This window comes from Salvelinus alpinus, chromosome 5 (assembly GCF_045679555.1).
Source record: "Salvelinus alpinus chromosome 5, SLU_Salpinus.1, whole genome shotgun sequence".
Taxonomy (NCBI): domain Eukaryota; kingdom Metazoa; phylum Chordata; class Actinopteri; order Salmoniformes; family Salmonidae; genus Salvelinus; species Salvelinus alpinus.
This window is the reverse complement of record NC_092090.1, coordinates 78,631,143-78,650,794: the sequence shown is the minus strand read 5'-3', so window position 1 is coordinate 78,650,794 and position 19,652 is coordinate 78,631,143. Positions and strand designations below refer to the sequence as shown.

Genomic DNA, 19,652 nt, shown 5'->3' with positions numbered 1-19,652 from the left:
TTTTTCCAGTGGTTGGAACTCTCATTCATCTCTCCTCAGCTTATGTTTTCTCTAACCCCACAGCACACGGTGCTCTCCAGGAAGTTTGTGGAAGTCATGAGTCAGTACAACAAGACTCAAGTGTCGTTTAGGGAGAGAAGCAAAGGAAGGATCCAGAGACAGCTGGAGATAAGTGAGTGACAAATTGGGCCAGCAGCAGAGCAGACAGGAAAATGGAAAGGAGTCCGACCACACCTAGGAGCTTTTCTCTCCCACCATGATAACACATAGGCTACACTGCTCACAATTACCCCCCAAAAATATCCTCATTATTGCCTATTTTCATTGTGGATAAGTCAGGTTGTTTTCCGGCTTCTTGACCTGGCACTGTATGTTATTATCTATTGTCATGGCATGGACAATGTGGCCAGTAGACCTATTACACTACGGCTACGGAAAATACAGGAAGACAGTCAAGTGTTTGGCTTGAGATACCAAAGAGACTTGCTATAACAAAACCATATGGCAGAGACCCATATATTGTTCGTATAGAGTATTTGTTTAGAATGAGAATAATTGATGATGACAGAAATAGCCGTAGCCTCTCCAGTCCCTTAGGATAGTCTTAATGAGGCTCTCTACTACAGCACACTCCAGAAGGAAGAGAAGAGTCTTACACAGGACACATACACCTCTCTGTGCCTACCTGTGTTAGTGTTGCCAAGGAAACAGAGGGCTCAGAAGCCTGCGACACTCCTTTACAACTGTCTTTATAAGAGCTGGTCACATGACCAGTTGTGGGCTCATGGCTGTGCTGTATAGTCATTTTTATTTTACCTTTATTTAACTAGGCAAGTGAGTTAAGAACAAATCCTTATTTTCAATGACAGCCTAGGGACAGTGGGTTAACTGCCTTGTTCAGAGGCAGAACGACAGCTCGGGGATTCAATCTTGCAACCTTTCGGTTACTAGTTCAATGCTCTAACCACTAGGCTACCTGCCACTGTAAATCATGGGTAATCATAGGTTATATACATTCACTGGGGTGGAAGGGCTTATGTACATGATCCCAGGTTTGTAAGTTACAGTGGGTTTGATCATGTTAGGCAGTGAGAGTTGAGTCTCTCTAAGGAATAGCCTAGATCATAACACTGTGGTTGTGACTACAGAGACTATTCTCCCCACGGAGTGGAGGAGAGAGAACACATTTATCTGTTTTAGCACCTGTTTGGTAAAAGTATTTTCTTTCCTGGTTCTAGCTGGGAGAGTGACTAGCAATGAGGAACTGGAGGACATGCTGGAGAGTGGCAACCCATCCATTTTCACATCTGATGTAAGTTATCATAATAATAGTGAAGCTGGTTGAGAGAATGCCAAGAGTGTGCAAAGCTGTCATTTTTATTTGATTTTATTTCACTTTTATTTAACCAGGTAGGCCAGTTGAGAACAAGTTCTCATTTACAACTACGACCTGGCCAAGATAAAGCAAAGCAGTGCGACAAAAACAACAACACAGAGTTACACATAAACAAACGTACAGTCAATAACACAATATATTTAAAAAATATATATATGTACAGTGTGTGCAAATGTAAAAGAGTAGAGAGATAAGGCAATGAATAGGTCATAGAGGCGAAATAATTACAATTTAGCATTAACACTGGAGTGATAGATGTGCAGATGATGATGTGCAAGTAGAGATACTGGGGTGCAAAAGAGCAAGAGGGTAAGTAATAATATGGGGATGAGGTAGTTGGGTGTGCTATTTACAGATTGGCTGTGTGCAGGTACAGTGATTGGTAAGCTGCTCTGACAGCTGATGGTTAAAGTTAGAGAGGGAGATATAAGACTCCAGCTTCCGAGATTTTTGAAATTCGTTCCAGTCATTGGCAGCAGATAACTGGAAGGAAAGACGACCAAAGGAGGAATTGGCTTTGGGGATGACCAGTGAAATATACCTGCTGAAGCGCGTGCTACGAGTGGGTGCTGCTATGGTGACCAGTGAGCTGAGATAAGGCGGGGCTTTACCTAGCAAAGACTTATAGATGACCTGGAGCCAGTGAGTTTGGCGACGAATATGTAGTGAGGGCCAGCCAACGAGAGCGTACAGGTCGCAGGGGTGGGTAGTATATGGGGCTTTGGTGACAAAACGGATGGCACTGTGATAGACTACATCCAGTTTGCTCAGTAGAGTGTTGGGGGCTATTTTGTAAATGACATCGCTGAAGTCAAGGATCAGTAGGATAGTCAGTTTTACGAGGGTATGTTTGGCAGCATGAATGAAGGAGGCTTTGTTGCGAATCAAGGCAAAGGGTGGCTACTTTGAAGAATCTCAAATATAAAATATATTTTAATTTGTTTAACACTTTTTTGGTGACTACATGATTCCATATGTTATTTCATAGTTTTGATTATTATTCTACAATGTAGAAAATAGTAAAAATAAAGAAAAACCCTTGAATGAGTAGGTGTGTCCAAACTTTTGACTGGTACTGTATGTATTTGAATTAAATAGACTGTCTTACTGGCTGTCTTCCTGTCGTCCACTTCCTCTCTCAGATCATCTCTGACTCTCAGATCACGCGGCAGGCCTTGAATGAGATTGTGTCACGGCACCAGGATATCATCCGCCTGGAGTCCAGCATCAAGGAGCTCCATGCCATGTTTATGGACATGGCCATGCTGGTGGAGAATCAGGTACTGTAGTGCAGTACTGTAATGCTGTCTTGAATATTATTAGTTCTGTTTTTAGTCAAACTATATGGAACTCATGTGGTGCTGTTTAAAAGGGGGATATGATCAACAACATAGAGAACAACGTCTCCAATGCAGCTGAATACATAGGCCGTGCCAAAGAGGAGACCAAAAAAGCTGTGAGATACCAGAAAAAATCCCGGAGGGTAAGTCTCCTCTTCCCCAAACGAAAGGTCACATGGTGCATCTGCTAATAATACTGGATAATACTGCTCAAGTTCTACTCTTTTAACTACTGCAACAGCTCTGAATGTTTTGGTCGTAAGAATAATATTATTTCAGTATCATATACTGATACCATTCTAAATGCCAGACAGAATGTTTAAATGCCATATCTAATGTCTAAATTGAATGTCAAAATGCCTCACTATCGCTAATGGGCAGTCATTTACATTGTCCGTTACCTGACTAATGTTTTCACTAAAATCACTGTAGTGTGTTTTGGGTCACGCATTATTAACCTAACCACTTTGTTTCTGTTCTTGGCAGAAACTCATCCTCCTTGCCTTTGCTCTATTGATCCTGCTTGCTGTCATTGCACTAATTGTTGGCCTGTCTGTTGGACTAACCAAATCCCCTGTATGAGTCCTGTCCTGCTCTCTGTCTGGGGTAATTACTACTGTGCATTTTATCATGATCAACATAACATTCAACATTCAACAGCAATTCCTTCCATTCACATCCCGACGCCGGCGGGTTTTTGACTTCTAACCCTTTTTAAACATTGTGTGTTTGAGCTACAGACTTCTGCGTTGTACCATTACATGTGTCTATTTCTTCTCCGTCTGTTGGTTAACGGGGGCTGAGCTAGAGCGGTGTTTGTGAGATAAGGGCGGATCACGAAGGGGGCCGGGGCTGGGTGTTTTTACAAAAACGTCTGTAGACTCTGAATTGTTTGAGATACAAACTATGAAAAGCTGCTCTACGATGCTCACTAGCTACACAAGAGTCGTTAGAAGGTAAGGGGTTCTTCTGCATAGAAGATCACAGGAAATCCAAGGACATAGTGTCTATAATACTATAAGATCACATAGTTGCTGTCACAATCTCCAAACTCCACACAGTTGTCACTGAATAGTTGGAAATTCATTTACCACTGAAAAAGCCATTTCTGTACTTACAGCATTCATATAAATTTCATTTTTATCTGGGGTTTTGCTTTGGCAGACCTTTTTTTAATTGACATTTGTCAATAAATTTGACAATAAAACCCATGAATGTAACTGTTTATGTCAAGTTGTTTTGTTTTTTACTTGTAGCCCTGGTTGTCCTGAAAAGTGGTAAATGGTAAAACACTTCATTGTGAGGCTAAACATAAGGGCTGGACATGCAGATAAATAAAAGTCAGATAAATGAAAAGCTGATTTTTGCTGGGCTCTTGGGACTAATAGGGTTAACACATTGAGGTACTGTTCTTGATAGTGGTTGATATAGCGGTCCAGTTTTGATTTAGAGAATTTGAGAATCACAGTAATGGGTAAATTGCCAAGTTAGGTTCATAGTAACTACATTCAAATAGATGAACACAGACGCAATTATGTCGGTTGAAATTGGTCATTTTGGTTTGATATGTACTAAATGAACAGTGAACCAAATGTATCTTCCTCTCTCACAGAAAGTGTGGCTTGCCATTTGTGTGGCGCTGGCTCTCCTCATAGTCATCATAATAGCAACAATATTTGACTGACCATTGAGAGGCCCCACTGTTCAGAACAGCAGATGAGTCTACAGCAGTTTCTCACACCTTTGGGGCCAAGTTCCAGTCATCATACCCTGCTCAATTTTCAACTACTCCTCCAATACCAAGACGGGCATTTCACTTCTCAGAGGACAATAGATCCAGCTGTATCCACCATGTTATTACAATATTACACCTCTTGACTCCATATAATGGCTGAGTCAGTGGCCTTGGCTTACACAATTTCACAGAAGTCCTAGGGCTCCTAGGAAAACACTCTCTCTTGCTGCAATAATACAGGGTAGCCTTTTTTACTGTCCGTGCAAGTAACTAGAATGAAGTCTCTACAGGATTGCCATAGGCTACATGTCAACAATGACTACCATTGCAAACTACATAGACAGACAAAGACTCACCTCTACTGCTGCCATAAAGGCTAATAACACGTTACATGGTAAGTAGAGAGATGTCACTTTCAAACTTTACTGAGCAGAATGATTTTTATCTACACCATAATTTAGACACTTTAAAGCAATTCATTTCTAGCTCTGTGTTAAAATATCAACTTCAGTTTGTGTAATTTTGTTCAATTTAGTGTAACGACCAGAACAAGATGATTTCATACAGCTTAGGTGTAATGTTTTTTTCCTTGTGATGATCATGACTAAATGTGCCTTAAGAGAACCGAACACTATAATACTTAAGTGTACTAATTAATACACTCCCAATGAAAACTTTGATTGGAAACCATTTCACTGTTGGGATGCAATGTTTGTGTCTTGTTTTAACTACTATTACTTTGGTCTGCACTTAGATTTTTTATTTATTTCTATGATTTATTTAAGTGTCATACACCTACTGGTGCCCAGCCCACATGGGTTTACAAGACACAACAGAACCAAATAACATTTGACAAATTATACATATCATACGCCTACAATAATCATGGCCAGTATAGCTACCATCTAGCCACTCTACACAAAAAGTTGATATCTCCTGTCCTGGCATCGTGAACAAACTGAGCAATCTCAAACACCATGTCTGAAACAGAATTCAAGCCTCAAAGACAAAATCCATTTATTGTTTTATTGACCTGTATGACAACCTGAGACGTGTTCTTTTTTTGTAACATTTTGGTGATAACTCTGAAGTTTTCTGGTTACGGGATGTAAGTTATCACCAAAATGTTACAAAAAAAGAACACGTCTCAGGTTGTCATACAGGTCAATATAACACTAAATGGATTTTGTCTTTGATTTCCCCGAGATCACACAGTATGAAATCATCTTAGCAAATTCTCTCCTCTTCAGGCACTCTCTTAAATCTACCTGACTCTATAGCCAGAGGGAGGATTTTGAGTTGTGCACAAACTGACCTTTGGCTTTTTGTTAGGTTTAGGCGGACAAATGATTCAGGGGTGTAGTTCTCTTTGATGAGAGTGTATGTTTAGGTTTAAACCAATCATCAACTGCCCATTTTCCTTGTGGATCAGCAAAAGCTTGTCCTTGATTTGGTTAACACCACATGGTAATTTGTTCCTGATTTGTTCCTTTGTATGAACAGATTGTTTGTAATACACACTCCTGAGATCTTTGTCTCCTGAGTGTGGCGCTTTTGATACATAGCTCATTTTGTTGTAAGATCATCTCTGCACAACATTGAGTCAGATCTTTCTGCAGTTGATACAGCTGGAATATTGTGTAGATAAACAATAAATATGTAAGTGAATTATCATCCAGATTCTTAGTGTTTCATTTCAGTTTTGGGTGCTCTGTTTGAGTACACGGTTAGGCAGTGCAATCAGATGCACCCCCTTAGATTTCTTCACATTGTATTGTGTTATAAAGTGGGATTAAAATTGATTTAATTGTAAAAAAAAAAAAAACGATCTACATAAAACACTGTAATGTCAAAGTGGAAGAAAAAAATCTAACCTTTTTTTAAAGATGAAAGAAAAATGAAACTATATAACTTGATTAGGTAAGTATTCACTCCCCTAAGTCAATACATGTTAGAAAGGGGATACCTAGCCAGCTGCACAACTGAATGCATTCAACCGAAATGTGTCTTCCGCATTTAACCCAACCCCTCTGAATCAGAGAGGTGCGGGGGGAGCTGCCTTAATAGAAGTCCACATCATCGGCACCCGGGAGTAGTTGGGGGTTAACTGACTTGCTCAAGGGCAGAACTGCAGATTTTTCTACTTTGCCGGCTTGGGGATTAGAACCAGCAACCTTTTGGTTACGGTCCCAACGCTTTTAACCGTGTGTGTTTGAGTGCGTGTGAGATAGAGCGGGAGATTGCTGCATTGGACCTTTAAATCTTTCTTGCCAAGGATTCAAGAGGGCGAGCATGAAAAACTCAACATTAAAAATGTCATGGCAAGAGCCAAAGGGGAAAGTTATATAATGCAGAAGTCCATTGTGCCAGGAGGAGCAGATCAGAAACAGTAAGAAACCAAATGGAATTGAAAATGATACAGATGCAATGGGCATCTCACTGTAAGTCACTGCAAGTCCTTATTATGAGATAGTGAGTAATATTGAGATAGTAAGTCATAATTATGAGATAATAAGTAGCTAGCTACCCACGAAGTTACCCATTCGTTTTAGGTCATTTTTTAAACTATCTGGTTAGTTATATTATTACGATTCACTTATTTATTTATTTATTTCACCTTTATTTAACCAGGTAGGCTAGTTGAGAACAAGTTCTCATTTGCAACTGCGACCTGGCCAAGATAAAGCATAGCAGTGTGAACAGACAACACAGAGTTACACATGGAGTAAACAATAAACAAGTCAATAACATGGTAGAAAAAAAAGAGAATCTATATACAATGTGTGCAAAAGGCATGAGGTAGGCAATAAATCGAATAATTACAATTTAGCAGATTAACACTGGAGTGATAAATCATCAGATGATCATGTGCAAGAAGAGATACTGGTGTGCAAAAGAGCAGAAAAGTAAATAAATAAAAGCAGTATGGGGGGTGAGGTAGGTAAATTGGGTGGGTAGTTTACAGATGGACTATGTACAGCTGCAGCGATCGGTTAGCTGCTCGGATAGCAGATTTTTAAAATTGTTGAGGGAGATAAGTCTCCAACTTCAGAGATTTTTGCAATTCGTTCCAGTCGCAGGCAGCAGAGAACTGGAAGGAAAGGCGTCCAAATGAGGTTTTGGCTTTAGGGATGATCAGTGAGATACACCTGCTGGAGCGCGTGTTGCGGGTGGGTGTAGCCATCGTGACCAGTGAACTGAGATAAGGCGGCACTTTACCTAGCATAGCCTTGTAGATGACCTGGAGCCAGTGGGTCTGACGACGAACATGTAGCGAGGGCCAGCCGACTAGGGCATACAGGTCGCAGTGGTGGGTCGTATAAGGTGCTTTAGTAACAAAACGAATGGCACTGTGATAAACTGCATCCAGTTTGCTGAGTAGAGTATTGGAAGCTATTTTGTAGATGACATCGCCGAAGTCGAGGATCGGTAGGATAGTCAGTTTTACTAGGGTAAGTTTGGCGGCGTGAGTGAAGGAGGCTTTGTTGCGGAATAGAAAGCCGATTCTTGCTTTGATTTTGGATTGGAGATGTATGATATGAGTCTGGAAGGAGAGTTTGCAGTCTAGCCAGACACCTAGGTACTTATAGATGTCCACATATTCTAGGTCGGAACGTCCAGGGTGGTGATGCTAGTCGGGCGTGCGGGTGCAGGCAGCGAACGGTTGAAAAGCATGCATTTGGTTTTACTAGCGTTTAAGAGCAGTTGGAGGCCACGGAAGGAGTGTTGTATGGCATTGAAGCTCGTTTGGAGGTTAGATAGCACAGTGTCCAAGGAAGGGCCGGAAGTATATAGAATGGTGTCGTCTGCGTAGAGGTGGATCAGGGAATCGCCCGCAGCAAGAGCAACATCATTGATGTATACAGAGAAAAGAGTCGGCCCGAGAATTGAACCCTGTGGTACCCCCATAGAGACTGCCAGAGGACCGGACAACATGCCCTCCGATTTGACACACTGAACTCTGTCTGCAAAGTAGTTGGTGAACCAGGCAAGGCAGTCATTAGAAAAACCGAGGCTACTGAGTCTGCCGATAAGAATATGGTGATTGACAGAGTCGAAAGCCTTGGCCAGGTCGATGAAGACGGCTGCACAGTAATGTCTTTTATCGATGGCGGTTATGATATCGTTTAGTACCTTGAGCGTGGCTGAGGTGCACCCATGACCGGCTCGGAAACCGGATTGCACAGCGGAGAAGGTACGGTGGGATTCGAGATGGTCAGTGATCTGTTTGTTGACTTGGCTTTCGAAGACCTTAGATAGGCAGGGCAGGATGGATATAGGTCTGTAACAGTTTGGGTCCAGGGTGTCTCCCCCTTTGAAGAGGGGGATGACCGCGGCAGCTTTCCAATCCTTGGGGATCTCAGATGATACGAAGGAGAGGTTGAACAGGCTGGTGATAGGGGGTGCGACAATGGCGGCGGACAGTTTCAGAAATAGGGGGTCCAGATTGTCAAGCCCAGCTGATTTGTATGGGTCCAGGTTTTCCAGCTCTTTCAGAACATCTGCTATCTGGATTTGGGTAAAGGAGAAGCTGGGGAGGCTTGGGCGAGTAGCAGCGGGGGGGGCGGGGCTGTTGGCCAAGGTTGGAGTCGCCAGGAGGAAGGCATGGCCAGCCATTGAGAAATGCTTGTTGAAGTCTTCGATTATCACGGATTTATCGGTGGTGACCGTGTTACCTAGCCTCAGTGCAGTGGGCAGCTGGGAGGAGGTGCTCTTGTTCTCCATGGACTTTACAGTATCCCAGAACTTTTTGGAGTTAGAGCTACAGGATGCAAATTTCTGCTTGAAAAAGCTGGCCTTTGCTTTCCTGACTGACTGCGTGTATTGGTTCCTGACTTCCCTGAACAGTTGCATATCGCGGGGGCTCTTCGATGCTATTGCAGTTCGCCACAGGATGTTTTTGTGCTGGTCGAGGGCAGTCAGGTCTGGAGTGAACCAAGGGCTATATCTGTTCTTGGTTCTGCATTTTTTGAACGGAGCATGCTTGTCTAATATGGTGAGGAAGTAACATTTAAAGAATGACCAGGCATCCTCAACTGACGGGATGAGGTCAATATCCTTCCAGGGTACCCGGGCCAGGTCGATTAGAAAGGCCTGCTCGCAGAAGTGTTTTAGGGAGCGTTTGACAGTGATGAGGGGTGGTCGTTTGACCGCGGACCCGTGGCGGATACAGGCAATGAGGCAGTGATCGCTGAGATCTTGATTGAAGACAGCAGAGGTGTATTTGGAGGGCAGGTTGGTCAGGATAATGTCTATTAGGGTGCCCATGTTTACGGATTTAGGGTTGTACCTGGTGGGTTCCTTGATGATTTGTGTGAGATTGAGGGCATCAAGCTTGGATTGTAGGACTGCCGGGGTGTTAAGCATATCCCAGTTTAGGTCACCTAACAGAACAAACTCTGAAGCTAGATGGGGAGCGATCAATTCACAGATGGTGTCCAGGGCACAGCTGGGAGCTGAGGGGGGTCGGTAGCAGGCGGCAACAGTGAGAGACTTATTTCTGGAGAGATTAATTTTTAAAATTAGAAGTTCGAACTGTTTGGGCATAGACCTGGAAAGTATGACAGAACTTTGCAGGCTATCTGTACATGTACAGTGCCTTCGGGAAGTATTCAGACCCCTTGACTTTTCCCACATATTGTTACGTTACAGACTTATTCGAAAATGGATAAGAACAATTAAAAATCCTCAGCAATCCCCACACAATATCCCATAATGACAAAGGGAAAACAGGTTTTTAGACATTTTTTAAATGTATTACAAAAACAGAAATACCTTATTTACATAAGTATTCAGCCCCTTTGCTATGAGACTCGAAATTGAGCTCAGGTGCATCCTGTTTCCATTGATCATCCTTAAGATGTTACTACAACTTGATTGGAGTCCACCTGTGGTAAATTCAATTGATTGGACATGATTTGGAAAGGCACACACCTGTCTATATAAGGTCCCATAGTTGACAGTGCATGTCAGAGCAAAAACCAAGCCACGAGGTCGAAGGAATTTTCCGTAGAGCTTCGATACAGAATTGTGTCGAGGCACAGATCTGGAACAAAAAAATCTGCAGCATTGAAGGTCCCCAAGAACACAGTGCCCTCCATCATTCTTAAATGGAAGATATTTGGAAACACCAAGACTCTTCCTAGAGCAAAGTACAGAGAGATCCTTGATGAAAACCTGCTCCAGAGTTCACCTTCCAACAGGACAACGACCCTAAGCACACAGCCAAGACAACGCAGGAGTGGCTTCGGGACAAGTCTCTGAACGTCCCTGAGTGGCCCAACCAGATTGGACTTGAACCCGATTGAACATCTCTGGAGAGACCTGAAAATAGCTGTGCAGCAACGCTCCCCATCCAACCTGACCGAGCTTGAGAGGATCTGCAGAGAAGAATGGGAGAAACTCCCCAAATACAGGTGTGCCAAGCTTGTAGCGTCATACCCAAGAAGACTCGAGGCTGTAATCGCTGCCAAAGGTGCTTCAACAAAATACTGAGTAAAGGGTCTGAATACTTATGTAAATGTGATATTTCAGTTTTTTTATTTTTAATAAATTAGCAAACATTTCTAAAAAACAGTTTTTGCTTTGTCCTTATAGGGTATTGTGTTTAGATTGACGGGGAAAACCCCCAATTTAATCAATTTTATAATAACGTTTTAAAAAATGTGGAAAAAGTCGAGGATACTGTAATGAAACAGCAGGGAGCAGGTCTCGAACTCTCGACCTTCTACCCCGAAGTCCGGCGCGCTATCGACTGTGCTGCAAAAGTATGCTCGCGATTATAAACCCAGGGTCGTTACACTACTCCCTCCTTTCGCGCTAGCTTGCGACTCTACGTTTTACAGGAACGCGCTCACCGGCCAAGCACACACACTGTCGTGGATGCAAGGTCCGATCACTTCTGACACCAATGTAATGAAACAGCAGGGAGCAGGACTCGAACCCTCGACCTTCTAGCCCGAGGTCCGGCGCGCTATCGACTGTGCCGCAAAAGAATGCTCGTGCGGCAGAGTCGATTTCCGCGCTTATAAACACAGGGACGTTACAATACTTTCTGAAGGCACTGTAGCTAGCTGATAGTAACGAAGTAAAACCTTGCTTTGTGTATATCTTGTTTCGTCTCTATTGCCATTGTCCTGGCTGGAAGAAATTTCAGTCAATAGTGCTTACTGGCTAGCTACCCACAAAAATGTTCATCTACCTTGTATAACATTTGTTTTAGGTCATTTTTGCCTGTTTAACTAGCTGGCTAGCTAGATTATTACAATTCACATATAGCTAGTTGATAATTCTGAAGTAAAACGTTTGCTTGGTGTTTATCTTGTTTTGTCTATTGTTGCCATTGTCCTGGCTGGAAGAAGGTTCGGTGAACGGGGAGGTGAAGCATGAGTTAATACAGTAGGAGGAGTGCGTGTGCTTCTCAAATGTAATGTTTTATGCGTTCTCCACACTCTCATCCTCACAAGAACGTACTCTAGAGAATGTCGGAGAATGCACTCTGAGCATGAGAGTGTGGAGCACGGTAGTATGCATATTCAGAAACAGGTCATAATTATGAGATACTATGTCAAAATGATGAGATAGTAAGTCTGGATCATGGATATTGAATAGTCCTGCAGATTGACCCCTTTTTAAAGGGGCAATCTGGGATTCAAACAATTACAAAGTGTAAATTAAACCACTCTCAATACATAGAGGCAAGAACTCTCACATAATCACATATTATGGATGCAAGGACTAACCATCCATGAGATCAAAATGATCGTTTTAAACATGTTTTGAAGCTTTACAGTTTGTTAACAATTAATGTTTTTAGAAATAATGGAGTGGAATACACTTATATTTAGAGTTATGATGGGGTAAGACCGTTGCTCATGAGGCATTTCTAAGTTACATTCTTCAAGAATTAATACACTGAATTAATGAAACATCATCCCCACAAACACTCTCTGAATGACTATATGATATACATAAGGTTATCCTTGAAAGTTGAGGAGGGCCTGATGCAAAGTGTCCATTGGATTTATGTGATACAGATCACCTAAACATATTTCATAATCATGAACTTACTATATCATAACTTGTAGTCAGATTTGTTTATTATTTTATGATCTTATATGTTTTAAAACGTTTTAGAATAGCTTTTACCCTGCCCTGAACCATATATACCTTTCATATACAGACTAAAATTCCACAAATTTTCCATGCCTACATTTTTATACCAGGTTTTTCCTATATCTTAAAGGGGTAGAGGGTAAAGAAAACATGGAAAAATAAAAGCCACCTAAAGATCTAATCATGATTATGATTTTCACAGACCCTGTAACTAAAATACAGGTATCGGGTCTGTGTGAATTGTTCTCTGCTTTTTCGCAAGTAAATTCATTAACACTTCCATGTTTAATACCCCCCCCCCCCCCCCCCCCCAATTTGCCAGTCAACTACTGATATTTATATACCTGCAAATAACAGTTTGAAAGGGAGTCAAACATGTCCTTATATTTTCTGCAGGTAACATACCACACATTCTGATACTCTACCCTGCACCTTAGAGACTGCTGCCCTATGTACATAGTCATTGAACACTGGTCACTTTAATAATGTCTACCCATTTTATATGTATATACTGTATTCTAGTCATGGCTCATCCTATGTAACTAATACTGTACACACTTTCTCTATTTATATACTGTCCATACTGTCTTTACACACTATTATATATGTATATACAGTGCATTCAGAAAGTATTCAGACCCCTTCACTTTTTCCACATTGTTACATTACAGCCTTATTCTAAAATGGATTAAATTGTTTCCCCCCCCTCCACACACAATATTCCATAATGACAATGCAAAAACAGTATTTATTTTAAAACATTTTTGCAAATTTATATATATATTTAAAAAAAATGAAATATCACTTTTACATAAGTATTCAGACACTATTTTCAGTACTTTTGCGAAGCACCTTTGGCAGCGATTCCAGCCTAGAGTCTTCTTGGATATAACGCTACAAACTTGGCACATCTGTACTTGGGGAGTTTCTCCCATTCTTCTCTACAGATCCTCTCAAGCTCTGTCAGGTTGGATGGGGAGCGTCGCTGCACAGCTATTTTCAGGTCTCCAGAGATGTTCGATTGGGTTCAAGTCCGGGCTCTGGCTGGGCCACTCAAGGATATTCAGAGACTTGTACCGAAGCCACTCCTGCGTTGTCTTGGCTGTGTGCTTAGGGTCATTGTCCTGTTGGAAGGTGAACCTTTGCCCCAGTCTGAGGTTCTGAATGCTCTGGAGCAGGTTTTCATCAAGGAGCTCTCTGTACTTTGCTCCATTCATCTTTCTCTCGTCCTGACTCCCAGTCCATGCCACTGTAAAAACATCCCCACAGCATGATGCTGCTACCACCATGCGTCACCGTAGGAATGGTATTAGCCAAGTGATGAGCGGTGCATGGTTTCTTCCAGATGTGACGCAAAGAGTTTAATATTGGTTTCATCCGACCAGAAAATCTTATTTCTCATGGTCTGCAAGTCCTTTAGGTGCCTTTTGGCAAAATCCAAGTGAGCTATCATGAGCCTTTTACTGAGTAGTGGCTTCCTTCTGGCCACTCTACCATAAAGGCCTGATTGGTGGAGTGCTAAAGAGATGGTTGTCCTCCTGCAAGGTTCTCCCATCTCCAGAGAGAAACTGTGTTCCTGGGGACCTTCAGTGCTGCAGAAATGTTTTGGTACCCTTCACCAGATCTATGCCTCGACACAATCCTGTCTCTGAGCTTTACGGACAATTCCTTCGACCTCATGGCTTGGTTTTTGCTCTGATATGCACTGTCAACTGTGGGACCTTATATAGACAGGTGTGTGCCTTTCCAAATCATGTCCAATCAATTGAATTTACCACAGTTGGACTCCAATCAAGTTGTAGAAACATCTCAAGGATGATCAATGAAAACAGGATGCACAGCTCAATTTCGAGTCTCATAACACTTATGTAAATAAGGTATTTGTGTTTTTTATTTTTAATACATTTAATACAAATCAAGCCGTTTGAATACTTTCCAAATGCACTCTCTCCATATGTACATTATGTATATATATTTATATTCCGGTCTCTGACATTGCCCGTTCTGATATTTCAGATTTTTTCATAAAAATAATTCTGGATTATGTGTGTATTTATTGCTAGGTATTGCTGCACTATTGGAGCTAGAAACACAAGCATTTCGCTGCACCAGTGATAACATTTGCAAATCTATGTACGCGACCAATAAAGATGGATTTGAATTAATCTTCGTTCACACGTCCTGATCTACCTGCCTACCTTTGTGGCTGCGCCTGACTGTTGATTATTGTTCGCTGTTCGTGACCTTGATTTTAAACTCATTTTTCTCACTTTTTTGAGAATCATATTTACATAGTACAATTTTATGTCCGTTTTTATATGTGTTGTTAGCTTAAGGATACTTGTTCCCGCGGTAAGATTTGAACTATGCCTATACAGGCTACCAAGCCTACCTGAGCGGCTCCTGCCTCCCTCCCGTCAAAACCCCTTCAGGCTGGTGGCCGCTTACTCTGCACTGTGCATGACTATAAAGAGGAAATAACTGTCAGTCCTAGTGATATGGTACCGGTGGGTCCCGAACTGAGAGAATGGCGAGCGATAGGCCTACATGCGGTAGGCTACCTAGGCTAGAACGGCCTGGTTTGGTAGGCTATTCAGTGCTCTAACTGCAACCTATGTTTGTGCTCGTGCCATGACCATGAATGTTCTGCTGAACCGCAGCCTAGTCGTAGCATCATGAGGCTTCAGAATACACTTTTTAAAAGTCTGTCCAGTGGAGGGCCTATTCATTGTGTCAGTAGTTTCAATTCAATCTTTGGAAATGCTTTGGCTGGAATTGAATTGAATAAAAAAAGTCCTCATCGTTCTGGTAATATCCTAATAGTAATAACCATGGTAAAGCAAAATGAAATCAAAGCTGCAGAGTCCAACATTGATGAGTCCTCATACCTGCTGACATCTAGTGTCCATAATCGAGCACTGGACCACTTGACACATTACCTTATTATACCAGATGCATAATGTATTGTTTTTTTATATTTCCCCCATGCAAATCAAATATTTAATTATTCTTTAGCTTCAAATCCTTTCCAGTTATTCTAAAGTCATTGGCATACTGTAACGGCTTTCGTCCTCTTCGTCTGAGGAGGAGTAGGAAATATCGGACCAATGTGCAGCGTGGTACGTATCCATAATATATTTTAATGAGAATGAATACAAAATACAAAAAGAACAAGAGAATCAAAATGAAAACCGAAACAGTCCCGAATGGTGCAAACACTGAAATGGAAAACAATCACCCACCACACACAATGGAAAACAGGCTACCTAAAAATGGCTCCCAATCAGAGACAAAGATAAACAGCTGCCTTTGATTGGGAACCACACCAGGCCAAACACATAGAAAAACAACAACCTAGAAAAAAGAACATAGACTGCCCACCCTAACCAAACTAAAATAGAGACACAAAAACGGAACTAAGGTCAGGACGTGACACATACAATGAGAGTCCTATAATTGATTTGTGTGATATATGGTACCATCATTACAATGATTACTGTTAGATACAGTAGCTGTTGACTGTTATGTTTAGCATGGGTTGCGTTTTATGCACTGGTATCAGTTTTAAGTATATTTAAATTCTCACTGACTAAAACATTAATGATTTTTTTCAAGCTAAAACAAGACTACCAGTATGTTTGGTTTGCCAATTAATAGCCTCAACCTTCCAGAAATCCATATTTAAAGCAGTTGAAATGGCCTCTCACATGTTTATTTCTGTTTTATTTTTAAAGGCTTATGTCCGTGAGGCAGCAGAGTTGTGTCTGCAGTGTTTTCTATGCACTAACAAATAATCCAACATCCACCATTATGTAACTCCCCGGAAAACAGTTATGAATAATCTCAGCATGCTATAGTGACATCATCAGTGGCTTCTGACCATGGCTAGAGCCCAGAGCTTTTGGGAAAACATGCGGACGGCACTGCCATGGTAGGTCATTGCGAAGATCACTGGGGATTCCTAATTCATATGCAATGTTACATTGATTATATGGACTTACTGCAGTCTGAGGACACACAATTGGGTTGTAAGAGCAGTTTTGAGTGTCCCTGTGGTTGTATTTGATTGTAGTGTGTGTGTATGTGTGTGTGTGTGTGTGTGTGTGTGTTACACAGGAGACAATGGGTGGTCAGAAAGAGCAGAAGGCTTGTTGTGAAGTGGAGAAACTACTGAGAGTGTCCCAGTCCCAGAGGGAAGTGATGTGGAGCCAGAGACAGTGGTCAGACACAGCTAAGAACAACTCCACCCACATGAGGGACAAGGTGAGTGGATCCTTCTCTAGCAACCAACCACTGACTGAGGTGGTGTATTTCCCCAGGTTGTAAGGTTTGCCCAAATCTTTATGTGGGGATATTACACAGACGCTATGGTTATTGTTGCAGTCTGGTAGCTTAGAAAATGGAGCATGCTGCAAAAAGCATTGGTTTTATCAAGTGAGAAGTTGTAGTATGTCTTTAAAGGATTAGTAGTTGATGATGCTACGATTAGGATTTGACCTCACCCTGCACCATTCAGTCCCAAAGCTCTCCCAAAGCGCTCACCATTCACTCCCAAAGCTTAACAGTGCAGGGTCATTACTATCCATATCACCATGTGAAACTTTCAGTTTATGAATCAACCAAGATGGGTTTAATTGTATTCATTTACAGCAGCAATACTCAGTTCTATACTGTATAATGCATTATATTTAAATGATAGTTAAACAAATGAAAATAACTAGCTTGATATTATGTACTTTGAAAGTGTAGTACTATAATTATATAAGTATCTATTTGTATATGCATTTTCTTTAAAAAAAACATTAAAGCTTCCCTTACAGAACCCACGGGGTGAAACGTATTTAGCAGTCTTCCTTAGCAGCTAAAGTGGCTTAACAGATCAATAGAAAGGCCTTGTCCAAGGTCCCACTTTGGAGCACTCAGAGACATTCTCAGAGAAATGAGCTTTGTTTCTCCTCTTTGACCCTTTATTCTGACGTTGGGGTCTAAAGTGGGCTTTTAGCCCACAGGTCGCTCTCAGGGCTGACATGAACTTTAAAAGCAAGCAGCAGTTTGACCCACATGGCTTTGATCTGCAGCATCAAGGCAGACATCCTCACTACCTCTCCAATCTAGGCCACACAGGGGACTTCTATTCTATAAGAGTCCTCTCTCTCTCATAACTGCCTATTATCTCATATTTGTGCTCATGTGTTAGGGTATGGTGGCGTCGGGATCCAATCAGAGCTGTATTTTTAATCAGGAGATATTACACAGTCATTGCTTGTGTATGTGTCTGTAATTTATCAAACAGGAAGGATTATTTATTTTTTTTGCCAAGCATTAAATTAATTTGCCAAGATAGAGACGAATTTTGGATTGGAGGTGGCCTAGCCTGTAATGTGTATAGTAATGATCAGGTGTGTGTCTGCCTGCAGCTAGCCAGTGCTGAGCTCCTCCTCGTGTGTTTGCACTGAGAGTAGAGGACATGGGCAGGGAGCATTTGACATCAATCATGTGTGATCTAGTGCCAAAGTGTTAAGCAGCAGTTGTGCAATGGAGGCTCTCAATTGGGATTGCAAAGAGGGTCCTGCTGGAGGGGGAGGGAGGGAGGGCACAAAACAGAGAGAAAAAAAGAGCTGCTGTGGTTGCTAGGCAGCCAAGCAGAGGAGAGCATATCTGTTTTGGGCTCTGTTTATTCTCTCCCTCCCTAACCAGAGTGCACTACCACAGCCATCCAGAGAGAGCAGCCTCTGCGTGTGTCCCCCCCCCCCCTATCTCCCAATAGGGAAAAACCCAGGACGACACAAATAATCCCCTTTAATACCCATCTGCTTTTGATTTCCCGATCTAGGATTGGATGAGCAATGTTCTTGCCAGTGTTTGGCGTAGCTGATTGGTCGTGCCCACTGTGCAATGGAAGAGGGTTTGTTGGGCTGGGCCTAGGGGGATCCTCTTTAGCATAATGACCCATGAGGAGGCTGAGCCACCCGATTAGACCAAGAAACACTGCTACAGAGCAAGGAGGAAGGAGAAGGGGAGGCCACAGCCAAACATAACCTAATTTGACCTTGTCAGCTTTAATCATGGCTTCTCATCAGCTGTGGGGAGGTGGGGTGGTGGTGTGGTGGGAGAAGGTACTAGAAGGGCATATGGACATATCCATTCTCTGTAATTGGAGAGAGTGAAGAAGAAGAGAGAAAAATAGCAACAGTGATTTAAGGCAGAGACTGAAAGAGAAATCCTGGAGAGAGCGCTGCTTCAGTGCTGCGCTCACGGCCTCTGCACCCCTGCGTGCCTGTGTCTGTGTGAGTAAGCGTGTGAGAGAGAGAGAGCAAAAAAGAGGGGGGAGAGGGGGGCGTGTAAATGTGTGTGTGTGTGTGTGTGTGCTTGCTACACAGCCATGGTAGTGTGAGCTGAATGATGCTCTCTGGCTGTCTCTCTCCGCGCTGCCTGGCTGTGCCGCTTTCTGCCGCCGCGCGCTGATGAACCATTTTAAGCTGCAGCGGACACACACAGCCCTGAACAACCGCTTCCCTTCAACGGCCATCGTCCTGGTTCTACTGCCAGCTGATGGTCTGACACAGTAGGACACTGCTGCCTCTGCACCGCTCCTACAACAGGGAAATACAGAGACAGGACTGCTGCTTGTGAGGTACTGTCAAACCCCCTCTGTTTTTCTCTACAGGCTGCACTGTACTGGCTTGTTTCTACTGCTGCTGCTGCAGAAGCACTGTGCTGCTGGGGGTATGATGATCATAACATGCCTCTGTGTCACGGCTCAGCTGCTCTGCAGTTCTCTACATGGATCGCTCTCTGCTGTACGTGGAGCAGAGAGGAGAAAGATGCAGAATATTCCAGCAGGACCAGACAGAGAATGCCAGCAGCCAGAGGACCTACTGTAGAATAGCTTTAGCATGAATGAGAGGATCTGGAAGTATGTTGTATAGGAATCCTGTGCTCTGGAGTTGAAATTATTGGAGGACATTAGTATTTGTGTAGTGTGGTAGTGAAGACTTGTAGTGTAGTGTAGTGTAGTGTGTTTGAGGAAATGTCAATAAGAAGCCAAACTATGGTATTTGTGCTA

At 42.4% G+C, this 19,652-nt stretch overlaps 1 protein-coding gene across 4 annotated transcripts in view; it reads left to right on the top strand.

Annotated features, from left to right (window-relative positions):
- Window positions 1-19,652, top strand: part of LOC139576869 (syntaxin-2-like) — a 155,118-nt gene that overhangs the window by 3,953 nt on the left and 131,513 nt on the right. The window contains exons 6-11 of one of the 4 annotated variants that reach the window (XM_071403418.1): window positions 64-172; window positions 1,239-1,312; window positions 2,539-2,676; window positions 2,769-2,879; window positions 3,223-3,342; window positions 4,349-6,145. In XM_071403418.1, coding sequence (XP_071259519.1) covers window positions 64-172; window positions 1,239-1,312; window positions 2,539-2,676; window positions 2,769-2,879; window positions 3,223-3,318 — 528 coding nt within the window. In that variant the 3' untranslated portion in view covers window positions 3,319-3,342; window positions 4,349-6,145. Of the gene's footprint in view, window positions 1-63; window positions 173-1,238; window positions 1,313-2,538; window positions 2,677-2,768; window positions 2,880-3,222; window positions 6,146-16,702; window positions 16,850-19,652 lie in introns of those variants that run through there. The other 3 variants (XM_071403415.1, XM_071403417.1, XM_071403419.1) reach the window with 3 other exon arrangements.